The 27111-nt window shown below is 41.2% G+C and overlaps 1 protein-coding gene across 1 annotated transcript in view; it reads right to left on the reverse strand.

The window, feature by feature from the left end:
• Positions 1-27111, reverse strand: part of si:dkey-192p21.6 (heparan-alpha-glucosaminide N-acetyltransferase) — a 38482-nt gene extending 11371 nt beyond the window's left edge. Inside the window, exons 1-15 of the mRNA XM_014154261.3 lie at positions 26979-27111; positions 23356-23453; positions 22797-22918; positions 21656-21774; positions 19399-19468; positions 19228-19288; positions 18120-18202; positions 10828-10904; positions 10085-10115; positions 8997-9157; positions 5071-5183; positions 4734-4855; positions 1349-1472; positions 1030-1116; positions 137-214 (exon numbers count right to left, since the gene is read on the reverse strand). Coding sequence (XP_014009736.1) covers positions 137-214; positions 1030-1116; positions 1349-1472; positions 4734-4855; positions 5071-5183; positions 8997-9157; positions 10085-10115; positions 10828-10904; positions 18120-18202; positions 19228-19288; positions 19399-19468; positions 21656-21774; positions 22797-22918; positions 23356-23453; positions 26979-27072 — 1440 coding nt within the window. The 5' untranslated portion in view covers positions 27073-27111. The remainder of the gene's footprint in view (positions 1-136; positions 215-1029; positions 1117-1348; positions 1473-4733; positions 4856-5070; positions 5184-8996; positions 9158-10084; positions 10116-10827; positions 10905-18119; positions 18203-19227; positions 19289-19398; positions 19469-21655; positions 21775-22796; positions 22919-23355; positions 23454-26978) is intronic.

The following is a 27111-nucleotide window of genomic DNA, read 5'->3' on the forward strand; positions in this document are numbered from 1 at the left end:
TGGTAGTTTTATTTTAAAGGGAATTATTACATATATCACGGGCTGTGGTGTTGACTTATCCCAAAGTAATGCAGAAAGAGACTAAAACATGCCAGCAATATTTCTAAACAGATATGGGAGGCTTTACAGTACATACCAGGAGGATGGCCCATACTAGGAATCGGGAGAGGACGCAGACATCCTTTTTCCTGTAAAAAATTAGAATTTTTCCCGCCTGTGGAAATAAAGGACACTGATAAGCAGACTAGGTATACAGGTCATTTAATCATTACTGATACTTTGAAGGAGAAAACAGGTTAGATGTAGTCGGTTAACTAAATTGGCCCATAAAGTGGATGTGGTTGTTGTGTGCCTCTGGTATGGCGGTCATATTTCTCATATCCCTTTGGTGCCAGATGTGGCGTGTAAGTCACTGGCGCTCTCTGATTAATTTGGTGATGATGAATATGTCTCAGCTGAGGACATTAGCATGGGCAAACACAGACGAGGGGAGTGGACACCTGGCGTGTCGTCTAAGACTCGCTGACTGAAGAGCTCAGCGCTAACCGCCCACAGGGAATTGAGCTATGCGGCTTCTTTCGCATGGCAACTTCCCACTACGAAAACGGTTTAACACGACGTTGTCGCCATCAAAGTGCAAGAGTTGTTTCAAAGGCTCCCACCCTAAAGACCCCCAAACTCCGTCCTCACCTTCGGACGACATTCTGTGTCAATAACGGAGAGCAGCTGTGCAGGCATGAGGCGGGAAAATGTCCCTGAGACAACCTCCATTTTAGTAGACTACTGATTCAACCTTAGTGTTATGACGCAGGGACAAATCATAAAAAAAATGAAAAAATTGAAAGACTGAAATGAAAAAATGAATGAAATATCCATACATGACCTTTGTTATTCAAGTTTTGAAATATCGTGAAAACACATGCGTAAGAGGGCATTAAACCTCTGGCCTTTTTTTAAAGTTACGACTGAGGTAAATATCTGGTAAAAACGGTACAAAAATATTGGGTCAAAAACTTGAGGTTTGCTTACTTGCATCCCCATGAATCCCATGACAATGGAGTTGATAGTACCCAGAACCCCCTCTGGGTCAAAGGGCTGGGTAGTACGATACATTGCCTGAAAAACACAACATGAGAAGAACTAACAAGCCATTTCCTATGGAGCAGGCTAATGTAAAGACAATTTCACTAATGTGAAAACATTTTTTTTGTATTTGTTTTGTAACAATGTGCTTGCCATTAGATTCCCTGCTTTTAGTTGATCTTTTTATCATTCACTGACCTAAAAAGTGTTCAAATCTTAAATCTTAAATAAAAAATAGGAGAGAGAAAACTGTAATGCTCCTTACCTTGCATGTTGGCCAATGGTAGATGTTATCTCCCAATAACCACTTGTCAATGTACCCAGCTGCTCCCCCAGTACAGTTGGGATATAGGCCGTTATCCCCAATCCCACCAGCCCCTAAATAACCTCTTTTGGATACAAAAATCCTGGATTAGACTTCTACTGCCACATCTACAGTACCAGTCAAAGGTTTAGACACACCTACTCATTCAAGGGTTTTTCTTTATTTTTTACTATTTTCTACATTGTAGAATAATAGTGAAGACATCAAAACTATGAAATAACACATGGAATCATGTAGTAACCAAAAAAGTGTTAAACAAACCAAAATATATTTTATATTTGAGATTCTTCAAAGTAGCCACCCTTTGCCTTGATGACAGTTTTGCACACCCTTGGCATTCTCTCAACCAGCTTCATGGGGTAGTCACCTGGAATGCATTTCAATTAACATGTTTTTATTGGTATTTAACCTTTATTTAACTAGGCAAGTCAGTTAAGAACACATTCTTATTTACAATGACTGCCTACCAAAAGGCATCCTGCGGGGACGGGGGTGGGATTAAAATAAAAAATAAAATAATGGCCTCCTGGGTGGTGAAGTGGTATAAGGCACTGCATCGCAGCGCTAGCTGTGCCACTAGAGATCCTGGTTCGAGTCCAGGCTCTGTCGCAGCCGGCCGCGACCGGGAGACGCATGGGGCGGCGCACAATTGGCCCAGCGTCGTCCGTGTTAGGGGAGTGTTTTGTGTCATCGCCCTCTAGCGACTCCTGTGGTGGGCTGGGCGCAATGCACGCTGACACGATCGCCAGGTGTACAGTGTTTCCTCCGACACATTGGTGCGGCTGGCTTCCGGGTTAAGTGGGCATTGTGTCAAGATGCAGTGCGGCTTGGCTGGGTTGTGTTTCGGAGGACGCACGGCTCTCGACCTTCGCCTCTCCCGAGTCCGTACGGGAGTTGCAGCGATGAGACAAGACAGTAACTACCATTTGGAGACCACGAAATTGGGGTGAAAAAGGGGTAAAAAAAAAAATGTAAAAAAATAACATTTAATAAAAATATAGGACAAAATACACATCAAGACAAGAGAGACACCACAACATTACATAAAGAGACAACAACATAGCATGGCAGCAACACATGACAACACAGCATGGTAGCAACACAACATGACAACAACATGGTAGCAACACAACATGGCAGCGGCACAACATGGTAGCGGCACAAAACATAGTACAAACATTATTGGGCACATACAACAGCACAAAGGGCAAGAAGGTAGAGACAACAATACATCACTCGAAACAGCCACAACTTTCAGTAAGAGGGTCCATTGGTGTCCTTTGGTGTCCATCCAGGTGTGCCTTGTTAAAAGTTCATTTGTGGAATTTCTTTCCTTCTTATCGCGTTTGAGCGAATCATTTGTGTTGTGACAAGGTAGGGGTGGTATACAGAAGATAGCCCTATTTGGTAAAAGACCAAGTCCATAATACGGCAAAAACAGCTCAAATAAGCAAAGAGAAATAACAGTCCATCATTACTTTAAGACATGAAGGTCAGTCAATACGGAACATTTCTTGAACTTTTAAAGTTTCTTCAAGTGCGGTCGCAAAAACCATCATGAGCTTTGATTAAACTGTTTCTCATGAGGACCGCCACAGGAAAGGAAGACCCAGAGTTACCTCTGCTGCAAAGGATGAGTTCATTAGAGTTAACTGCACCTCAGATTGCAGCCCAAATAAATGTTTCAGAGTTCAAGTAACAGACACATCTCAACATCAACTATTCAGAGAAGACTGTGTGAATCAGGTCTTCATGGTTCAATTACTGCAAAGAAACCCCTACTAAAGGACACCATTAAGAAGATGACACTTGCTTGGGCCAAGAAACACGAGCAATGGACATTAGACCGGTGGAAATTTGTCCTTTGGTCTGATGAGTCCAAATTTGAGATTTCTGGTTCCAACCGCCGTGTCTTTGTGAGACGCAGAGTAGGTGAACAGATGATCTCCGCATGTGTGTTTCCCACCGTGAAGTATGGAGGAGGAGGCATGATGGTGTGGGGGTGCTTTGCTGTTGACACTGTCTGTGATTTATTTAGAATTCAAGGCACACTTAACCAGCATGGTTACCACAGCATTCTGCAACAAAACGCCATCCCATCTTGTTTGCACTTAGGGGGACTATGATTTGTTTTTCACCAGGACAATGACCCAAAACACACCTCCAGGCTGTGTAAGGGCTATTTGACCAAGAAGGAGAGTGATGGAGTGCTGCATCAGATGACCTGACCTCCACAATCACCTGACCTCAACCCAATTGAGATGATTTTGGATGAGTTGGACCACAGAGTGAAGGAAAAGCAGCTAACAAGTGCTCAGCATTTGTGGGAACTCCTTCAAGACTGATGGAAAAGCATTCCAAGTGAAGCTGGTTGAGAGAATGCCAAGAGTGTGCAAAGCTGTCATAAAGGAAAAAGGTCGCTACGTTGAATAGTTTGTTTAACACTTTTTGGGTTACTACATGATTCCATGTGCTATTTCATAGTTTTGATATCTTCACTATTATTCTACAATGTAGAAAATACAAAAAAAAAAAACCTTAGTGTGTCCAAACTTTTGACTGGTACTGTACATCTAATCACGCCACACATATTGTACAGTGTATGTTGATGAGGAAGACAAGGACAGTAGTAAAAATGGTTTTCATTCACTCTGACAATCAACATTTAATCAAACATACTCAGCTGCCTTGGGAGGCACAACAATGCCAGGCAGGGTCAAGCACAGAGGAGAGAGGAGCACAGAACAACTGAAAAGGAGGAACAGGAGTGGAGCACAGAGAGGACAGAGACAGGGAGGAAGGAGAGAGAGGAAGATGGATCCTCTGCCTTGGTCTTAATGTACATGACAGACTGAGATTGGCTAATTATCCCCTCTGAAGCAACAACCACAGACCCTTAAATCACAGTGGCTTATAACACCAGCTAGCTAGCACAACACATGCTGCACAGTGCACACTAACACCTGCCCAGTTACAGCCACAGACACAACCACAGCCACAGCATCACCCCAGTTTACTGGTCCAAATATCACATCACCAAGCATATATAAATATCGAAAATAATTGTATTCATTGTCATCACTCCTTGGCTTAAAAATGATTTATACGGTGTCCATATTAGGACAGTCACCCATCAAAATCCCATGGATGTGTGACTTTGTCATAATCTGGATACCACAATCTAGGTACTGTATATTGTAGAGAAGATAATTGTTTATTGGATTTGGTACATCACATAGTGATAATCTATCAAGGTCTTTATAATGATAATCACATGATAAACTGAAAAACCTTTTGAGTGTGTGTATTCAGGCATTTGACTTACGTGGGGCAGTTAGGCACAGGCAATAGAAAGGTGAGACACAGCCATAATGTCTCCAGGAGAATAATGAAGATCCACTCTGGCCAATACAAGACCACATCCTGGACAGGTTCCCACCAGCGATCCTACAGTTAGATCAAGCAAAATTCATGTAATTGCCACATTAAACTTGGCGTAGTCGGCAGGATGGCATTTTAGGGAATAGCACCCTAGCTTGCCAAGTGTTACATAATGCAAAAACCAGCGCGTAGCAACCACCTACACTTTCTATGGTCTTATAAGGTTGCTTTCCAGCGTGTAATTACTGATGAAAACGAACTTGACAAAGTCAGAGTCTCACCCTGCTCAGTGGGATCTCTCTCATGCCACAGAAAGTCTGCATCAGAGACAGTATGAAGTAGGTGAATCCCAGACGCTGGAGGACTCCAGGGATTCTCAGCCAGGACCAAGATACTGTAACACAGAGAGAATGACTCTTCACACAGACCTGTGATCATAGACCAGAACACTGACCAGAACACTGTAATATAGCCAGTGTCGCCAACACAGAGAAATGGCTATATTCTGGGCTGTGACTTTTGGTCATATCCTCATAAGCCTGCAACAAGAACTGCAACAAATACGTGTACAGTACAAAAGCTCCAACTGTCTGGAGTTATACTTTTATGCTGGAGTTATAGGCTATACACTGAGCATTGACGTAATAACAAAATGAAATACAGACATTCTTGAAACGGTGCATAACTATTTCTGATGTATTAAGCTAATATTTGCACAGGAAAGGAATAGCATCAACCACTGACAGCTGGGCGACCACAATAATTCTGTTCCGTGAGGGAGGATATGGGTGGAAATGGGTGTCTTCGGATGTCGAGGTGCGTGTCCGGGAGGTGGAAGGCTCATCAAAGATTCCCAGTTATCTCCAGGCCCAGGCAAATTGGGGAGGACATGAATGGCCTTCAGTTCAGCGATTGATGATAATCTCCACATTAGTTAATAGAAAATCTCTTTGCGGCACAAAGATCATTCCAAAAATATATAATTCCAATCATTGATCTGGACAAATCAAATAAGAAGCGGAAATGTCTTTTTCCACAGGAAAGGAGGAAGCTCTTTGGGTGACTAATAGCATGTTTGTTAAGTCCGTAGGTTACACACCTATGAGATTGGTCCCTTGTCTCTGCTATCTCTCACAACACTCATCATTATCAAGTTCAATATGCAAGCATGAAACATCCACAAAGGTTACTTTGAAGTTATGGCTACTGCATGTTCTTTATGAGTCATGCATCAGTATTAACCCTTTACACTTGTGAGAATTGGCCTATATGGATAGGGGTAAATTGAAATGTTTCTTACAGAAGAAATATGAAATGCTTATGCATAACCATGGTAGAAATTGAGATGGGAAAATGATGATATTATAATATGGGGAAAAGGAATTGGGACTCCCAATCACGGCCCGCTGTGGTACAGCCTGGAATCGAACCAGGGTCAGGAGTGACGCCTCTAGCACTGAGATGCAGTGCCTTAAGACTGCTGCGCCACTCAGGAGCCCTCATATGGCTTTAATCAATATATTCTGAGTATAAGCATGTTAAAGATGAAAATTCTAAAAGAAGTCAGAGAGTTTTACCTGTTGGAAGTGGCGAATTATTGCAAAGTGGAAATAAATGGGTTCCTGAATAAAATAAAGCATAGTGATGAAGAATCAAATGGAAGGACATTTTATGGAGTGGGACTTGAATCAAAGTTGAATACGGGAAATGTATCCAAACCCCGCAATAGGTTAGGCTATTAGTGTACATGCAATCACCTCATAACAGCTAAAGCTGACTTGCGCTCCAAAAACTAAAACCAACCTGTATATCGGCAGTAAAGCTAACCTTCCCATTTTAACAAACGACTGGTCATTTTGAATGGGTAAAAACACATCAAAGGTCAACACCTCTTCATGTGACCACAAGAGCTGTATGCATATTGAACAGATCGAAGCACCACAATTTCCTTATTAGATAAAACCCAGGGTTAGACATGACAAGGGCATCATGGGGAGGGCGGAGAGAGACAGGGGCAAAACAACACTGTCTACAGTGGTTGATGGTAAAACTCATGATCTTGTTATGAGAGGTTTTACACTACATAGCATCTACAGTCTACAGCTGGTACCATGTAACACTATCTGTTGAAAATGTCCATTACAGCAACACTGGTTGTTTTTGCTCAAATCCTTTTTTTGTTAAATGTCCCCTGATGCTGTGTTCCCCTCTGCGAGGAATAACAATATATTTTTTTAACCCGGTTACAGAGACATCCACCCAGGAAAGTCCATTAGCGCCGGGGTTAGCTAATGTGTGAAGGGCGCCCGTTCTGACCCTCGTGGACAGTAATAACTCCACATTGTCCCGACAGCTTTCCTCATTTAACCCTGTCACGTCTCTGGCAGCCAGCCGCTGCCCGCTACCCTACGCTGTCAGACTTCATAATCATAATCCAAAAGGGGCTTTACATAAGAAAAACATTGCAATTGTTCCAGCATTTAGCATGGCGACCAAGAACAAGACCTAGGAAACATTGAACTCTACAGTTTGTAATGAAGATACACTATATATACAAAAGTATGTGGACACCCCTTCAAATGAGTGGATTCTGCTATTTCAGTCACACCCGTTGCTGATCGATGTATAAAATCAAGCACACTGCCATGCAATCTCCATAGACAAACGGTAGAATAGCCTTACTGAGGAGCTCAATGACTTTTAACGTGGCACCGTCATAGGATGCCACCTTTCCAACATGTCAGTTCATCAAATGTTTGCCCTGCCAGAGCCACACAAGTTCACAGAACGGGACCGCTGAGGGCTGAAGCGCGTATAAAAATTATTTGTCCTCATCTGAACTCACTACAGAGTTCCAAACTGCCTCTGGAAACACAATAACTGTTTGTCGGGTGCTTCATGAAATGGGTTTCAATGGCAGAGAAGCCGCACACAAGCCTAAGATCACCATACGCAATGCCAAGCATCAGCTGGAGTGGTGTAAAGCTTCCCGCCATTGGAAGGGAAAGGGAAAGGGGGATACCTAGTCAGTTGTACAACTGAACGTCTTCAACTGAAATGTGTCTTCCGCATTTAATCCAACCCCTCTGAATCAGAGAGATGTGGGGGGGGGCCTTAATTGACATCCACGTGGACTCTGGAGCAGTGGAAATGCATTCTCTGGAGTGATGAATCCACAGGATGTTGGTGGCATCTTAATTAGGGAGGATGGACTCATGGAGTGGAATACATCAACCCACATGGTTTCCATGTGTTTGATGCCATTCCATTTACTCCATTCCAGCCATTGTTATGAGCCGTCCTCCCCGCAGCAGCCTCCACTATCACTCTTCACCATCTGGCAGCCCGACGGACGAATCTGGCTTTGGCGGATGTCAGGAGAACTCTATCTGCCCCAATGCTTAGTGCCAACTGTAATGTTTGGTGGAGGATGAATAATGGTCTGGGGCTGTTTTTCATGGTTCAGGCTAGGCCCCTTAGTTCCAGTGAAGGGAAATCTTAACGCTACAGCATACATTGACATTCTAGACTATTCTGTGCTTCAAACTTTGTGGCAACAGTTTGGGGATGGCCCTTTCCTGTTTCAGCATGACAATGCTACAGAAATGGTTTGTCGAGATCGGTGTGGAAGAACTGGACTGGCCTGCACAGAGCCCTGACCTCAACCCTATTGAACACCTTTGGGATGAATTGGAACGCGGACTACGAGCCAGGCTTAATCGCCCAACATCAGTGCCCCGACCTCACTAATACTCTTGTGGCTGAATGGAAGCAAGTCCCCGCAGCAATGTTCCAACATCTAGTGGAAAGCCTTCCCAGAAGAGCGGAGGCTGCTATTGCAGCAAAGGGGGGACCAACTCCATATTAATGCTCATGATTTTGGAATGAGATGTTCAACGAGCAGGTGTCCACACACTTTTGGTCATGTAGTGTATCTAATGGTATCTAAATAATAGTTTTCCAAACTCATCATGGTAAGGTCATATGGAACCAGGAAGATACTGGTGGGGAAAGTTTGTAATGACTTGCTACAGATTCAGCTCCTGAACTGCTTCAATGGCAAGTTTAGTTTTATAACTTGAATTACTTACTGCATGTTTCATTACTCCCATATGTTTCTGGTGCATGCACGGTTATGATTTAGGGTTCACGACGTTCCTTGGTAAATCAAACAACATTTTTTGTAAAAGAAAGTGTGTATACCTACATAATCCATCCTTTGGAGAGTAGTTCATGAAACAAAAGCCGATAAGGATGAGGACCACAGTTCTCCATGTTAGCTTGCGTATTAGCTGCCGACGGCTAACTCCCTTTTTCTGCATGGAGGTGAAGGCCAATACTACAGACGTCCCAATGATGAACACAAACCTGAATGACACACACAGTGAAACATTACAGTACTCAGAGACAACTCAATTAAAGGGACATTGCACTCGATGATCAAAGTTTGACAGATGTTTTCCTACCTCAAAAGCACTCTAATATCAAGATAAATCTATGCCCCGCACCTTTAACTGTGTTTGTCCAGCTGTGCTTCAACCCCAAAGGAATGTATAAGATAAGCACCGCAAGTCTAGAAATGACATGATGCTTATCGTGTCCATTCATTTTGGATTGTGGCTTATAGCTGAATCTACAAAACAGATGACCAATTGTGAGGTAAAAATAAATAAAAAATGGACAAACTTTGATTTTGGAGTGTAATATCACTTTAATTAGCTACAATACCGAAGGATAAAGGATAATCTTGCTGGTCAAAGGGTCTAATACCATTTCTGGATAACAAATATAAATCTACAATTCATTGTATTCTTTGTCATGTCTATCCTAATTACTGCCCTGATATGTACACTGATTGCTCTGCTAGATAGGCTATACTGCTACAGTGATATACACCCCACCCATATAAAGTTCCTGACTATGATGCCCCGCATCTAATCGCGTCATTACCCCTCTGTGTTCAATAAACATTTGGGACTGAACAATTTAGTGCATAATATTCAATAATATTCAGTGTTAAACAAGTGTATGTATGTCTGAACAAAGGAGCCCTAACCACACACTGTCAATGAGTTATCAAATTGGTTGAAACAAAAGGTAATTGAAACACCATGCGTGTTATTGTAGTGTTAGTTACTGTGCAGTGCTAATCAGAGATCATGTGATCGGTGAGAACTACTTGACTGTGTTCGCAACGTAGGAGCATAATTAGCTCGTAGCGTGTGTAAGAGCTGCCTCTGCTCATGCCTGTAATAATTCTACAGTGATTCTAACAGTTGTTGCAGTGAAACCCACCAAGGCATCACAAGATCAGCCACAGTAAGACCTGGAACAAAGAGACATGCTTATAGGTCACAGGGATCAATACAGATGGATAGACCAAGCAGACAGACACAGACAGACAGACCGTATTCATACTGTCATAAGTGCATGATTAAATATAGCCATTCAGTCAGAGAAACTGTGAGAAACAAAACATACAGTATACCTACTATGCTATTAAAGATCTATAGTTCTTGGTCTTCTGTCCAGATAATCAAGACTCGCAATACAAACTGGGCTCCACTCCAAAACAGCCTGGCCGTTTGATTAATAATCATTTATTCCATGCCCCTGAAGTCATTTATTAATTTTTTTTTGCTTTTATAGTTGGACTTTCAGACTGAGTGATTTATAAACGTCCAAACCTCCATGACGGTTGGAGCCATCAAAATCCATCAACTTTCCATCGGAATCTATACGATTCAGCCGATGTGATGAAGGGGCTATTATGAAGCTTAAATTGAGTTTCCCTTTAAATACTGTTGGAGATGCATTTGGTAATAGTCTCCATTAAGATTTAACATGCAACCCTCCCTCCTCTTCTTCCCCTAGGTTGTTAGTGTTATTGATCCATTGGGAGGGTCCTTGATGGCCTAGATAAGAAATTACACCATTGCCCTCCTTGCTGGTTTGAGCCTGAATTTACAGTAGAATTTGATCATGGAGAGAGTTTGGTGTGTATGGTGTGGTGATGTATGTTAGAATTGTATACTAACCATTCCAAGGTGCATGTTCAAATATCCAGTACCCTCCACCTCCATAGTTCACAAAAACCATGATTGTCAGGGAAAGTCTATAAATATTGAAAAAAATATATAGATTTCAGTTGAACATGTAACCAGCTGGTAGGCTAGCATTGTTATTATTGGACATTGACACCTAGCATGAAATTATAAAGAAAATGTTGGTACAGTACATAACTACTCTGTTTTACATCATTTACTTTTAATAATGACATGACTTCTGAATCAAAGATCAAAAGGCCAAGGGTGGGTATATTCTCAGTGGTGTAAAGTACTTATGTAAAAATACTTTTGGGGTATCTGTACTTTACTTTACTATTTATATTTTTGACAACTTTAACTTCACAAATTCCTATAGAAAAGAATGTACTTTTAACTTCATGCATTTTCTCTGACACCCAAAAGTACTCTTTACATTTTGAATGCTTAGCAGGACACCAAAATCGTCCAATTCACACACTTATCAAGAGAACATCCCTGATCATCTCTTCTGCCTCTGATCTGACGGACTCACTAAACACATGCTTTATTTGTAGATTATGTCTGAGTGCTGAAGTGTGCCCTTCGCTATCCGTGAATAAAAAAAACAAGAAAATTGTGCCGTCTGGTTTTCTTAATATAAGGAATTTGAAATGATTTATACTTTACCTTTAACTGGGTGACTATTCCTTTTACTTGAGTCATTTTCCATTAAGATATCTTTATGACAATTGGGAACTTTTTCCACCACTGTATATTTTCACACACCGAAACGTAATACAAGAAAATGCAATCTAAGCATAATGAATCACTCAGGAAATGAACACTTGTCCTCTAGATCTACTCGTGCAGGACTGCTGACTAAAGACTTTGACTCTAATTTATGATACACTTATAACTTAGTGCTCGCGAGGGCCGCTGAAACACAGCATACATGATGGAATACCACACTGAATCAGCCACTACTGGAGACGGGTGTTTGTATCACATTTCAGAAAATGGGTATTTACATTTACATTGCACAAATTTGCTTCACAGGTATAGTGCCGTAGCTTTCGCATATGGCAGATTCACTCCTTTCACCAGCTTTAAAATACCATTTCTGCTTTTGATTCATGAGTAATGTTAATGGAATAAATAAAACATTATTTGAGGACCATAAAGCAAGCACCCAGTAGAGGTGATCTGATAAGGTGCACTGTGTCTACCTCAGCTTGAGCCTCGCTTGTTTTTCTGCCCAGATTCAATTAAGAAGCACACCAGAAGCCATTACTGCTCCTTTTAGCCCTAACCTGCTGATACAAGATTTGAATCTGGCACTATCATCTCAAAAGGGATATTAAAGCCAAGCGAACTCTGTTGCATACACACATGCATATACACAGGCACACACGCGCACATACAATCATGCTCGTATGCGCACACATGCACGCATGCGCACACATGCACGGAAACACACGTCGCATGCGTCCTCATTCCCGATTGTAACGAATACGTCCATTAGTTGTCATAGAGACAGAGACAAAGGTTAAGTCATTTTCCAGATGAGGCCTGTGTAAATTGCTGCAATATAACGGCTTATTGCCAATCTTCTAAATTAAATGCATTTGGTGTCTGACTCTCTGGCCTAAATCTTTGAGAGAACCATTTTAGTCAGATTAAATTACCAATTCCTAATCCTTCCAAATGCCTTATGAAATTGGCTTGTGACAGAGGGCAAAAGATTGTGATTATTAAGCTACTTTACAGTACAAAACATGAGCACTTCACTCATTTAGTTCAAATTCCAATGATTGTCTGGTTAAACCACCTAATCTGAATAGACTTGATTGTTGTCGTTTTTTACCACTTTATCAGCAAATGGAATAGTTGAAGCTTCTCAGCATACTAATAACAATTCTGTGATAAACAGTTTGACGAACACCAGCCAGATACAGGTGAATGACAACAAAACACCACCTAGCTTCTATACAAAACACAGACACAATGTCATGACTAATACAGTGGTTATCATTGCATAAAAAAATACAAGTATTACAAAGTGGGATTAAAATGGATTTAATTGACATTTTTTGTCAACAACCTACACAAAATACTACAATTCTAAAAAAGATTTTACGATTAATGAAAAAGTATTCACCCCCTGAATCAATACATGTTAGAAACACATTTTGCGGTGATTACAGCTGATTACAGCAGTTTCTTTCCTGTCCTGCAGCTCAGTTCAGAAGGACAACTGTATCTTTGATGTGTCAGGGTGGTCATCCACAGCATAATTATTAATTGACCACGCTTAAAGAGATATTCAATGTCTGATTTGTTGTTGTTAGCCACCTATCAATCAATCCCCTTCTTTATGAGGCTTTTGAAAAGCTCCTTGGTCTTTGTAGTTGAATCGGTACTTGAAATTCAATACTTGACTGAGGGACCTTACAAATGTTGTTTGATTGGGAGACAGAAGAACGCTGATTATTTCACACAGAGTGAGTCCATGTAACTTATTATGTGAGTTGTTAAGCCACATTTTACTCCTGCACTAATTTAGGCTTGACTAAACAAATCGGGTGAATGCAATAACTATATTTTAGCTATTTAATTTGTATTAATTTGTAAACCTTTGTATACTTTTCTTTTCACTGACATTATGGAGTATTTTGTGTAGATCAATGACAAAAAAAGACAATTAAATATTCTTCAATCCCACTTTGTAACGCATCAAAACATGGAACAAAATCAAAGGGGGTTAAGACTTATTATATCCACTGTGGATGCGCTTGGACGATAATACCATCACATTTTGGGGGGTTTGATCTCTTTACATGCATCAGCAATTAGGCTTTAAGTTCTATACACCGCCTCTTTAGCCTACAAGCAAATGGATGGCTACACTCAATCACTATTTAGTATTGAGTTACTTACATTATCGCTAGCCACATCAAGTACATGGAAACCCAATCTAGTCATAACAAATGTCTAGTACTTGAGAGGAAATGTCATGCTGCTTATTTCAGTGGCCAAATATCAAAGCACAGAATGAAAAGTATACTGTCCTCTCAATAAACATCCACCTATCGATCGAGTCTATTCATAACATTGGTGCACATACAGTGCATTCAGAAAGTATTCAGACCGCTTGACTTGTTCCACATTCTGTTACGTTACAGCCTTATTCTAAAATGGATTAAAAAAATGTCCTTCATCAATCTACACACAATACCCCATAATAACAAAGCGAAAACAGGTTAGTATACATTAAAAAAATTCAAAAACACTCCTGCGTTGTCTTGGCTGTGTGCTTAGGGTCGTTGTCCTGTTGGAAGGTGAACCTTCACCCCAGTCTGAGGTCCTGAGCGCTCTGCAGCAGGTTATCATCAAGGATACTTTACTACATTCATCTTTCCCTCGATCCTGACTAGTCTCCCAGTCCCTGAAAAACTTCCTCCAGATGTGACGCTTGGCATTCAGGACAAAGAGTTCAATCTTGGTTTCATCAGACCAGAGAATCTTGTTTCTCATGGTCTGAGAGTCCTTAGGTGCCTTATGGCAAACTCCAAGCGGGCTGTCATGTGCTTTTTACTGAGGAGTGGCTTCCGTCTGGCCACTCTACCATAAAGGTCTGATTGGTGGAGTGCTGCAGAGATGGTTGTCCTTCTGGAAGGTTCTCCTATCTCCACAGAGAAACTCTGGAGCTCTGTCAGAGTGACCATCGGGTTCTTGGTCACCTCCCTGAACAAGGCCCTTCTCCCCAGATTGCATAATTTGGCCAGGCGACCAGCTCTAGGAAGAGTCTTGGTGGTTCCAATCTTCTTCCATTTAAGAATGACGGAGGCCACTGTGTTCTTGGGGACCTTCAATGCTGCAGAAATGTTTTGGTACCCTTCCCCAGATCTGTGCCTCGACACAATCCTGTCTCGGAGCTCTACAGAAAATTAATTCGACCTCATGGCTTGGTTTTTGCTCTGACATGCACTGTCAACTGTGGGACCTTAGGAAGACAGGTGTGTGCCTTTCCAAATCATGTCCAATCAATTGAATTTACCACAGGCGGACTCCAATCAAGTTGTAGAAACATCTCAAGGACGATCAATGGAAACAGGATGCACCTGTGCTCAATTTCGAGTCTCATAGCAAAGGGTCTGAATACTTATGCAAATAAGATATTTCTGTTGAAAAAAATATATAAATTTGCAAACATTTCTAAAAACCTGTTTTTGCTTCGTTATTATGGGGTATTGTGTGTAGCTTGATGAGGAAAACCATTTATTTAATCCATTTTAGAATAACGCTGAAACATATCAAAATGTGGAAAAAGTCAAGGGGTCTGAATACCTTCCGAATGCACTGTAACTATCTTTGTTATTCATTATATGAATGCCAGAATGTAATATTAACATGGTAGCCCTAACCATGCTATATGACGTGAGTTTAGGTGACAATGGTTAAATGTCGCTATTTTGTCATATTCTAATGAGACATGTTATTGGCTCAGCCCCCTGGTTCCATTTGTAAGTTACACTATCCTGTTTTGCTGTAATTGTTGTTGCATCTTCAATTTATTACAACTAATCTTTAGCGTAATCTTCAAAATAAGTGAAACGGCTGAAGGCTTTTAGAAGTGCCACAAGACTAAAATCAAGATCCTTTTAGAAAAATGTAAACGCAAGCAAAGTTAAGCTGTTCTCATGGTAGTGGAGTCTGAGGAATGAGCTGAGAAGTCTTTCAGAGGAGAAGAAACCCCTTTGGCTTCAAAAATGTACCAGCCTTCATGGCAGATGACTGATGCCTCTTTTCCTCAGTGAAAAGTTGTTACTTACTGGGATCTGGATCATAACTCATCCAGCTAAGGTGCATTGGAACGTTAATCTTGAGCCCCGAGTTGTGCTTTGATAAAGCGCGTCTCGAGGTATAGGACATTCAATTGATACAGGAACCAATATGAGAACATCGATATGTTACAGATTGTTTCAGCGGTATATCTTCTCAGGCAAATTTAACTTTGTGTTACATATGATAAAATCCGGTAACTTTACTTGAAGAGAATATACATTCATACAAGGCATTCATAACATCTTTATGAAACCAGTCGTAACACCTTTATGAGTGTTGCAGTATCAGTCATAAAACGTTTTAGCACATTTATTCAACATCACTCATAACAAGCTTTCAAAAATAAAAGTTTCTTGAAATAAATCTTTATTTCATTTCACCATTGTACAATGGAAATGTGATACTGACACAGTACCCAACCCTCTGTCACACTATTCACGTAACAGGCTGGGAGCCGCATAGGGTTGGTGGTCAGTGACAATGTGCACTGTGTGTTTTGCATCCTCTCTTGAGATCTTTCAATTTGGCAAGATGCCACCGGGTAAACAGCCATCGGAATGATCAATATTATCATATTGAATTATGAACTTTTTTTGTGACGATAGGACAAGTTGGATCTGAAGTAAACAGAGGGTCCGGCCTACCCGGCCTAAAGCACCTTCTGCTCTGGAGCACCATTCGTAAACGTCATGTTATTCCTTCATTGTGTTTTCTGCCAATAACAGCCAGAAACAAGTGTTATTAGGATAACACATGGGTTGGGTACTGTGGCTGTGGAAATAAAAATGTCAGTTGTACAATGGATACATGAAGATGTATTTCAGTGTTACTGATAACTTTTAGTTCCGTAATGAAAAGGGACTTTTATTTTTGAAAACTCCTGATGAATGACATTGAATAAATGCATTAGGAAGGTTGTTATGAATCAACCCATGTTGTACGTCCCCCATCCACACTAGCACCAGACTCCTTCTGTCTTCTAGTACGAGCCATAACTACAGTAATATGTCATTACAGTGACATATAAGTAAATGTTACCGTCAGTGACATATGTTAGCCTTCATTTCAACATTCTGATATGTTTCTGATGAGATAGGTCTGTCGTTGATTATATGTGAAAAGCCCAGAGTGAAGTTACTGCTTAGTGTCAGGGAACAGTAGTAAGAACACTTGTTTTCACAAGCTTCTAATTGGGCCTTTAACTTGTACTTGTATTCTCTAGAGCATGTGAAAATGTGATTTATTACTACAATTTATTATACGGCAATGTATCTACTAGGGCTGGGAATTGCCAGGGACTTCACGATACGACGTTATCGCGATACTTAGGTGCTGATACAGTATGTATTGCGATTCTCATAATTCTGCATGTATTGTGATTTGAATCCTGCATTTTAATTGTGATTTGATGTTTTCCGAACATATCGCTCACGATGTGTCTGCTGCAGAGGGACAAGAGAGAGAGAGCATGAGAAAACGAGTCCTGATCAGTCAGGGAAATAAAAGCGCTGAAAACATGCTCGCTCACCATTTCAAAAGAAGACGTAGAACAAGCTATAGGATGAAAAATACAGGCGTTTTGGCGCAGGTACAGCCAAATGGTGCTAGCTAACGTTACCTATAGTACAGTAGCGTTAGGATTTCTACAGTAGCGTTGGGATTTTTACAAATCGATACTTGGATTCAAATATCGATATATCATCCCCCAAAAATGTTTTTATATGTAACTGTATTGATTTTCTTCCACAATCACTAGTATCTACATCATGGTAATTTCCTGGTAACTAAAAGCATTTTGAAACAATGTGATGATGAGCAGTTTCATTTTCCCGGTTGAGGAAGGCTTGATATGTTGATTTGAAGATATACAATCCGACCAAAATAATATTAAGTCAGCTTGAGCAGATACAGCGAATGAGATTTCAACATTTACAAAATCATCAGATGAAGGGAGCAGATATGGAGAAGTCTGCATGATACTAAAAAACCTGGCTCTGGAAAGCTCTTTCCTTTCTATCCCAGCTGTAGATCTATGGCTCAGTGAATATGTGCTGATATGTTGATGGTATTATTACATCAATTATTTGGCGAAGGGGAGGTCAAACCCACGCCAGCTTCCTGTTTCCAGAGGGGCATGCTTTGTGTTTGCCCTGAGGCCACTATTAAGTAGAGCAGGGATCCGAGATTAAATCACACCACTCCTGTCCAACAGAAATACGCTGTTCTCAACCATAGATAGACAACAAGATATTACAAATCATGCCCAAAGCGATTGCCTGAAAACAAAGGCTCAAGTGACCATGTAACCAGACAGTGACCCGTATAATATGTTGTTATACAATACATACTTTTGTGTTCTGTATAACTTCAGCATGCCTATGATTAGCCTGAAACCAATTAGCATGTAAACAAGCCATACAGGGCGACAGAGAGATAAACAGTCAATTCCATGTACGTACCCTCGGAAAGTATCCAGTGAGCGCAGTCGTGTTGGTTTTGGTTGGGCAGTGTTAACCTCATCCCCACAACCTTGGGTTTCATCCTGAACAACAGCATTTCAGTAAACAAACTTTCATTTTGGGGGGGTGCTACTTTACATTAGGCCTTACACCAAAGTACAAGCCAGTGTAATAACCTGTTATAACCATGTAATAAGCTAGTGAGTACAGCACAAGCAGTTATGACTTCCGTACTTGTTGCACACTACATAAGTTACACGTGTATAAATAAATACCCTTGAATAATGTAAGCAGTACAGTATGTAATGTTCACTGTTGGCAAAAAACCATAGTGAAATCATGCTTACTTGATATTATCACCTCTGCTAGTGTGTAACAAACCCAAAGAAAACTTGAATTTGCAGTTACAGAGTAGAGAAATGAGTCAGATTGATCCAGTTGGACTTGTATGTCTCTATCCTTCTTTCTAGCCTTGCTGAGTAGTAGTTGGCCACTACTTCCTTGTTTTTTAAAGAGCGGGCTTGGATTACTCTGGCCTGCTGCCCTCCCAGTTTGAATACCCTGGCCTGTTGGCCTCCATGCAGCAGTTTGGAGGGCCAGAGCAGGAAGACACTAGCACTAATTCTGTATGATGGATCTGACTGCCATCACGAGAGCATATGGGAGATGAAGGCCTCTTCCTCGAGAAGATGAGAGGAGCTATTCATGCTCTCCAAAAACACGCAGGAGCCTGTCAGGCTGTCACGTCATGGACCAAGACAAGATGATAGATACAATGCTTGATCTATCACTAATGTAGGTCTGCTGACTCTGCTAACATTTGTATCAATTATCATATTAGTATCTCACAAATGGCTTAGTGACCAGAGTCTGGAGGCTTTCATTCATTCAAATGCCTCTTAAACTTAATAGAAAAAGTGCATGAAAACATTTCAATGCATTTGGTAGATCAAAGCTGAAGTTGAGTTTCGATTCCAGAGGACAATGAATTCTATAAGATAAGTGATGTTTTGGATGTAGAAACATAATGTATTGTACAAAGAAACATAGGGTTAAATCCTAATTTGAGATTTGCGTTGTGATAAGGGAATATGAATACTATACTTACATCCATTGCATGTTGTCCTTCGCGACAAATGGTCTTGATAAGCTTTGTCGTACAACGCCTCCTGTAAACAGAAAACAAGGAGCTTCAACTGTCACAGCACGTCAGTTTGGCTTCAGATCAAAGCGTACAGTATTTAGAAAGTCCACTGTAAAATGATTTTAAATACAGTACCTGTACAGGTAGGGAGCAACGACAGATAGGAGAGCAATAAGTGCCAGTAGAAGAGCTGCCACCAACAGAGCTGTACAACAAGGTCAAAAGAGTATGAGTCAGTGGAGGGCACTTGCAAATAGGAAGCAGGGGAATGGATCTCCCTTGTAAATTTGGGACACATAAAAAAATATAAAACATATATTTTTTAAATAATCCTAGTAAATAAAACTATACAAATAATGAGTTCATAATTGAATATAGTTTAAATTACCCAAATCCTTTCTGACTGAACTGACGAGAGAAACCAGACAACAACTTCCTATGTTCCATCACTGCCCAGTCTGGATGTTCATGTCAGGAGAGTTATATACCCCTCTATCAAAGGGATTGGAGGGCGAACTACCACTTCCAGCTCAAACGATTTTCTCCCCATTGTCAGTCTCTAAGCTCCCCAGTGGCTTACTGTCACCCAACCAGGTGATCCCTCAAGGGACAAACGCAGCCCAATATGAAATTCTAGACCAATCCATCACAGAGCAGTCAATCTATGTAATCTAAGGGACAGTAGAGTACACCCCCCCCCCCCCCCCCCAGTGTGCCTGGCACCTACTATCATAACCCGTTCAAAGGCACTTAAATCTTTTGTCTTGCCCATTCACCCTCTGAATGGCACACAAACACAATCCATGTCTCAGTTGTCTCAAGGCTTAAACATCCTTCTTTAACCTGTCTCCTCCCCTTCATCTACACTGACTGAAGTGGATTTAACAAGTGACATCAATAAGGGATCATAGCTTTCACCTGGATTCACCTGGCCAGTCTGTGTCATGGAAAAAAGCAGGTGTCCTTAATGTTCTGAACACTCAGTGTATGTCAGGGGCTGGGCCACGGAAAGAATAGTGATATTGCCTTCTTGGATAGGTTAATGTGCTAAATTGAAAGATAATAGCCATATAATATATAAATATATCAATTGGCCAAACAAGAGTCATTGACCTATAGAATATGAAAACAGCTATGTAATTAGAGGACTCAAAGCAGAGGGGACAGGAAATGCAGTGCTCCCTGTTTGTCGTAGAGTGGAAAAACAAACACAGAGCCCGTTGAATACACACTATGACATCCACTCTAAACAAAGACTACGCACGGGATCCCTTCTGAAAAAGACCTTCAAAAAAGTCCTTATCCTCAACATAGAAATGTGATATGAAAGGAAACTGTGTCCTGGTTAAAATAATCAAATCGTTTTACATATGTACAGTAGAGTCATCTTCATTGTCAGCTAAATAACTTACAGATTCAGGATCAGTTTCATTTAAACTCAACACTGAAACGGCAATGGACATGGAAATTAGATCCTAAAATGACCTTGAGGCATGTATATTAGTTAGATGAATGCTTATTAATGGTCACTATACCACAAACCACTCAGGAAGCAATATGGCTTAGATTAACCATGCAGGTGACTTGTGGTCTTGGGTACTGTATGTGCAATACAGTACTAACAACATTAGAGAGTGGACTTGCATGTCCACTGTAATATTCATGGTGTTATAGCTCATAAGACTTGGTTACAATTGGTATATACGTAGAGTTACAGGACCGCAACACATTCTCTATCACATATACTGTATTTCTAACAGAAATTTACCTCACAACTCAATCTGCAGTATTGTTAAATGGAGTGTACATTATAGAGAGAGAAGCTTTCAAAATCCCATTACGGCTTAATCCCTTCACGCTCCCTAATGTATTACCCAGAATCTCTTTCTTGCACAGAGCACCGACCAAAACAAACAGAAAAGCTTTTATTTTTATCAGTTTTCAAGAACGTCCGTCTTATCTAATCGATACGCATCTTGTCCCACGAGAGGAAAGAGGTTTACTTCTCAACAGAAGTGTACAACACAGCTGATGTCTCTTCTTTGCTGTCTCAATTAGGAACTGTGAGGATCCAGTCACAGGCTTAGCCTTACTCCTAGGAGTCAAGTACATTAGTACTTTCTACTTAAAATGGTATTGTCATTTTGCATATCATCCACTGTACTCAATAATTGTGATGCCACAAAAAGTATATAAAAATGCAAATGGTCCATATCTTAAATAATCTAATCTGTAAAATAAAATTGTAAAATTTGTCAAAGTTTCTGTAAAATAATTTTTGAAATATTTATTTTTTGGTAAAGTATGAGTATCTAGTATCTAGTATAAAAAAATGGTGCTGTTCTAAATGTTTTGTTTTCAAAATGACAGGAAATTGTTTTTGTTAACTCACGGAAATAGATGTTTCTTGGACTGACATCCACAGTCTGATAGCAAATGACATTGATGGGAGATTCTGACTCTTGGATCCAGACAGAGTAATGGCCAGCTTCTTCATACAACTGATTCCAACTGTATCAACAACAATGCACTCAATAAGGGGAAGACAGTCATCATTACATTCATCACCAAAAAGCATGCATTTGATTGTCCTTTTACTCTACTGTATCATACATTCACTGGACATTGCTACAGTACACTTGAGTATGAATTTCCCTTTGACCTTAGAGGTAAATGGTCCTTTCCACGCTATGCCCTCTGAGGTTTCTGCACAAGAATAAATGTAGCTTGTGGGGATACCTAGTGTCTATAAGCCAGTAGTGCAGCCTTCAGCTGTATCCTATACATCTCCGGTTTCAACCCCCCAAAATGTGCATTACAAGCTCTTATTGATATATCTGGGGGATGACATACTAGCTATCACTTGGAGTGTTTTTTTTAAGGGATAAAGGAAATCAATAGTGGCTCAGTTTGGTTAGGGACCTCAGCATTGATCTATAGGAAGCCTAAGACTAGACCTCAGCTGAAGAGGAGAAGAGAAACCTGCCCCTGCCTTGTTGTGTGAAACTAGATCCCTTGGAGCACGTTCAAGGGTGAGCCCCAAATGGAATGCTCTGCCCTGACCTCTTGTAAAGCTCTGATTGTTTATATATATGGCCACCGCCTCTTCTTGTAGAACGTCTCTTCTGAGGTTTCCACCAGACATGTTTCTTTGCAGGCTTAATGGCTCTTTCCTTTATTATTGGAGTGTCAGCTCCTATTAACCTCCAAAAAGGGCCTCTGATCAATACTCGGCGAGGTAGTTTCAGCAGGAGCATATGTCAGGCTCAGAAAGCAGGTCAGGATTACATTCCCACCCCAGTAAATAATCTCATGGATTTCAAATGCAATCATTGGAATGCCAATGCAGTATATTCTGCTCTGTGCCAAGACCTGGGAACATTACAGACCTGCAACCTACAACTATAATGCTTAATTCATGTATGTTGCTCATTGATGGCAACACTATCTATGGCAATTGTTATGTATTGCCTAAGTAGATGCCAGGCCAGTCGTATGCCTAATTATGTGCTCAATATCTATGAATGTGTTACCTGCAGAGAGTTGTGTTTCTGCCCATTGGTTGTAACTGCAGTGTCAGAGTGAAGACGGTGCTGACCACGACAGATGCATTCTGGGGACCATTTAGAACACTGACCAGGGGCTGGTACAGACACTGCATGGGGTAGAAAACAGGCTAAGCAGATTCTAAAAAGGCACAGGTTCGTGACGTTTGGTTACGATGTTGCCGTCGAACACACCGTATAACTTTCTTTGTTTCATAAAAATATAGAAGTACGATATGCCAGGTCATGTAATGTGCACCCTGGACCAGATTTACTGAGCACTGTTGCACCTGTGAATGGAGCTAAAATATGCAGCTGTCTTTTTACATTTTTACCTAAATATCGTATTGCCTCTCTGAATCTCCCATTGACCTTTTTTCTTTTACCCTTTTCAACCTTGTAGCAGTAATAGACACTGTACCTTGTAGCAGTAATAGACACTGTACCTTGTAGCAGTAATAGACACTGTACCTTGTAGCAGTAATAGACACTGTACCTTGTAGCAGTAATAGACACTGTAACCTTGTAGCAGTAATAGACACTGTACCTTGTAGCAGTAATCAGACGTGTAGAGGACATCTACTCCGGTTGGTAGCTGGTTATGGAACGTCAGACATGCCTGGTCTAATTTCAATGCAGGCCATCCTAAATACAATGGATTCATAACAATATTGATACTGTAATTTTACAATGACATTAAAAAGCTTGATCTGAATCTTAAAGATAAAAAAGTATTTTTAAGACTGGGCCCAGTGCCACGAGTGGGCAAAAAATGCCCCTTCCGTTTGAGTTTTATGTCCCTATATAAAAATAGCAAAAAAAAGGTCAAATGAGTGACAGGTTGGCGCGTCGGTGTGTGTAGGGGGGCTATGGAAGGTCACTGGGGTGGTTAGGTATGACTCCTTTGGGTTTCCATACAAAGAGGGGAAAAACGCTTCTCATCTGTGGTAAGGCTAAGTGAATAACGTGATATGCCTCCGCCTGTGATATTTTATTAGGATTTATAAGGGTGAGGTCAAGTTTGCCATTTAAGCTGCTTCACTCAACTCTACCTCACTCCTCACCACTACAGAGTTTTGGGTAGGTTCTTAGCTAGCTGAAAGAAGAAAAGAAAAAATGTCTGAACGATTCAGCGAATGCAACAGGCAACTGGTGGAAGCTCTGCGTGACCTTGACGCAGTGAGACATGACTTTCTAAGATGTGAAAAAATTTGAAACCACTGCTGGATCGAAGCAAAACAGATTCGGTGGAAGCTGAGTTTAGTGTCGCTCGCCAGTTTTTGCAGACTGAAATCGCCGGCTCCGGCTCCAATGAGGACAAATGGACCCCACTAGATATCCTGCAACGGTTCTTTGGGCCTCTCTCCGCCATGCCGACCGTGCTTACTGACACATGGGCTGACTTTAGAGGGGCATCCACAGCTACATGCAAGAACTCATTTTCCACTTTGACAAATGTGTTCAGTCAGCACAGAAGAAACATGCTACACCTGAGAAAAGGTCAACTAATCCAACTGGCATTTGAAGGGGATCCTACAATAATATTTTGGAACGGAATGATCGATTACTCAGGAAGCATGGCTGCATCTCACTGTAGCAGGCTATGTTTTGGTTATTTGGATCTCCATTTTCCGTGTTTGCTTACGGTTAATCTAACTAGCCTAAATATAGATTGTAGATTGGCTTTTTCGATTTGATATTTAGTTGACTAGGCCTACTTGGTACCGCTGTTTTGATCGGTTTGCATTCATTCGCTCGCATTCGCAGTTGTGTCGGTATTCTAAGCCAAACTGCTATTCATTATTTTTGTTTGCATGCATGATTAACTAGGCAACTACTTTCAGCATTTAGTTAGCATTATTTTGGCTGCATTCACATAGGCTGTTTGCAATAGGTGAATTACCATGTCTATGTGTAGGGCGCTGTACATTGCGATGATACAGTGACAATGGGCTTGTGATGATAAGTGGAGATGGGCTACAGATGTCGCACCAACCTGTCACTTCAAAAGCGCTCAATGGTCTCGGAGTCACAGCATTTAAACTTTATTTTTATTGTGGTATAGCGTGATATAAGCAGAATTCAATGTAATTCCAATCCAAGTAACCCCCAAAAATTGTGCCCACTCACCGATTTCAACGGCCCCCCTTAGTCACTTTATCCTGGCGCTGGGTCTGCTTAAGACACTATAAATTAGCCTGGCTGTGACTCACACTCAAGTCAGGGGCATATACAGTGCCTTCGAAAGTATTCAGACCCCTTGACTTTTTCCACATTTTGCTACATTACAGCCTTACTCTAAAATTGATTAAAAAAAATAAGCAATCTACACACAATACCCCATAATGAAAAAGCAAGAACAGGTTTAGCCGTTTTTGCAAATGTGTTACAAATAAAAAACAGAAATACCTTATTTACACAAATTAAATTGATTGGACATGATTTGGAAAGGCACACACCTGTCTTTCTAAGGTCCCACAGTTGACAGTGCATGTCAGAGCAAAAACCAAGCCATGAGGACAAAGGAATTGTCCATAGAGCTCCGAGACAGGATTGTGTCGAGGCACAGATCTGGGGAAGGGTACCAAAACATTTCTGCAGCATTGAAGGTCCCGAAGAACACAGTGGCCTCCATCATTCTTAAATGGAAGATGTTTGGAACCACCAAGACTCTTCCTAGAGCTGGCCGCCCGGCCAAACTGAGCAATCTGGGGAGAAGGGCCTTGGTCAGAGAGGTGACCAAGAACCTGATGGTCACTCTGACAGAGCTCCAGAGTTCCTCTGTGGAGATGGGAGAATCTTCCAGAAGAACAACCATCTCAGCAGCACTTCACCAATCAGGCCTTTATGGTAGAGTGGCCAGACGGAAGCCACTCTTCAGTTAAAGGCACATGACAGCCTGCTTGAAGTTTGCCAAATGGCACATAAAGACTCTCAGACCATGATGAAACCAAGACTGAACTCTTTGGCCTGAATGCCAAGCGTCACGTCTGGAGGAAACCTGGCCCCATCCCTACGGTGAAGCATGGTGGTGGCAGCATCATGCTGTGGGTGTAATGATGGGGCGGTGAGTTGGAAGCAGGTGCAGGTGAAACATTTTAATAAAACAACAAAACCAAGAACATGACACTAACATAAGGCAGAACGTCGATACACAATAACAATACCAACTGGTGAGTGAACATGGGAGAGTGACATATAAAGGGGAGGAGATGATGAAGGTAATGGAGTCCAGGTGTGAATCATAATGATTAACAGGTGTGCGTAATGATGAGTGCCTGGTGTGCGTAATGATGAATCCCAGGACCGGTGGTTAGTACTCCGGCGATGGCGTATGCCGGAGGCGAGGAGCCGGAGCAGACGTGACAGTGGGGATGTTTTCCAGCGGCAGTGATGGGAGATCAGTCAGGATCGAGGCAAAGATGAATGGAGCAAAGTACAGAGAGATCCTTGATGAAAACCTGCTGCAGAGCGCTCAGGACCTCAGTCTGGGGCGAAGGTTCACCTTCCAACAGGACAAAGACCCTAAGCACACAGTCAAGACAATGCAGGAGTGGCTTCGGGACACGTTTCTGAATGTCCTTGAGTGGCCCAGCCAGAACCTGGACTTGAACCCGATCAAACATCTCTGGAGAGACCTGAAAATAGCTGTGCAGCAATGCTCCCCATCCAACCTGACAGAGCTTGAGAGGATCTGCAGAGAAGAATGGGAGAAACTCCCCAAAATACAAGTGTGCCAAGCTTGTAGCGTCATAACCAAGAAGAATTGATGCTGTAATCGCTGCCAAAGGTGCTTCAACAAAGTACTGATTAAAGGGTCTGAATACTTATGTAAATGTGATATTTAACTTTATTTTTCTAAAACCAGTTTTTGCTTTGTCACTATGGGATATTGTTTGTAGATATGAGGGAAACATTTTTTAAAATCAATTTTAGAAGAAGGTTGTAACATAACAAAATGTGGAATAAGTCAAGGGGTCTGAATTCTTTCCGAAGGCTCAGTATGTGCAGCGGTTCGTATAGGAATTGTTTATGACTGTGATTCAGTCACATGTATTGAGTTTGCAGTACTTCTATAAATGCATAACATCTGAAGTCCTATACATTCTCTGTTGGACAGCAAAATAAGACCACCTTTAACACCCTTACTCCTGAATTAAAAACACTCACCTGAACACGACTTCGCATCAAGCTTTCCTTCATTTCGTCCAGTTGTAAGAAAGAACACACATAGGATCTGAGTGAGGACTTTTCTACGCTCCATTTCCTACAACAAAACAATTCCACTGCAACTCATCTTTAT

Source organism: Salmo salar, chromosome 18, assembly GCF_965601325.2.
Source record: "Salmo salar chromosome 18, fSalSal1, whole genome shotgun sequence".
Taxonomy (NCBI): Eukaryota; Metazoa; Chordata; class Actinopteri; order Salmoniformes; family Salmonidae; genus Salmo; species Salmo salar.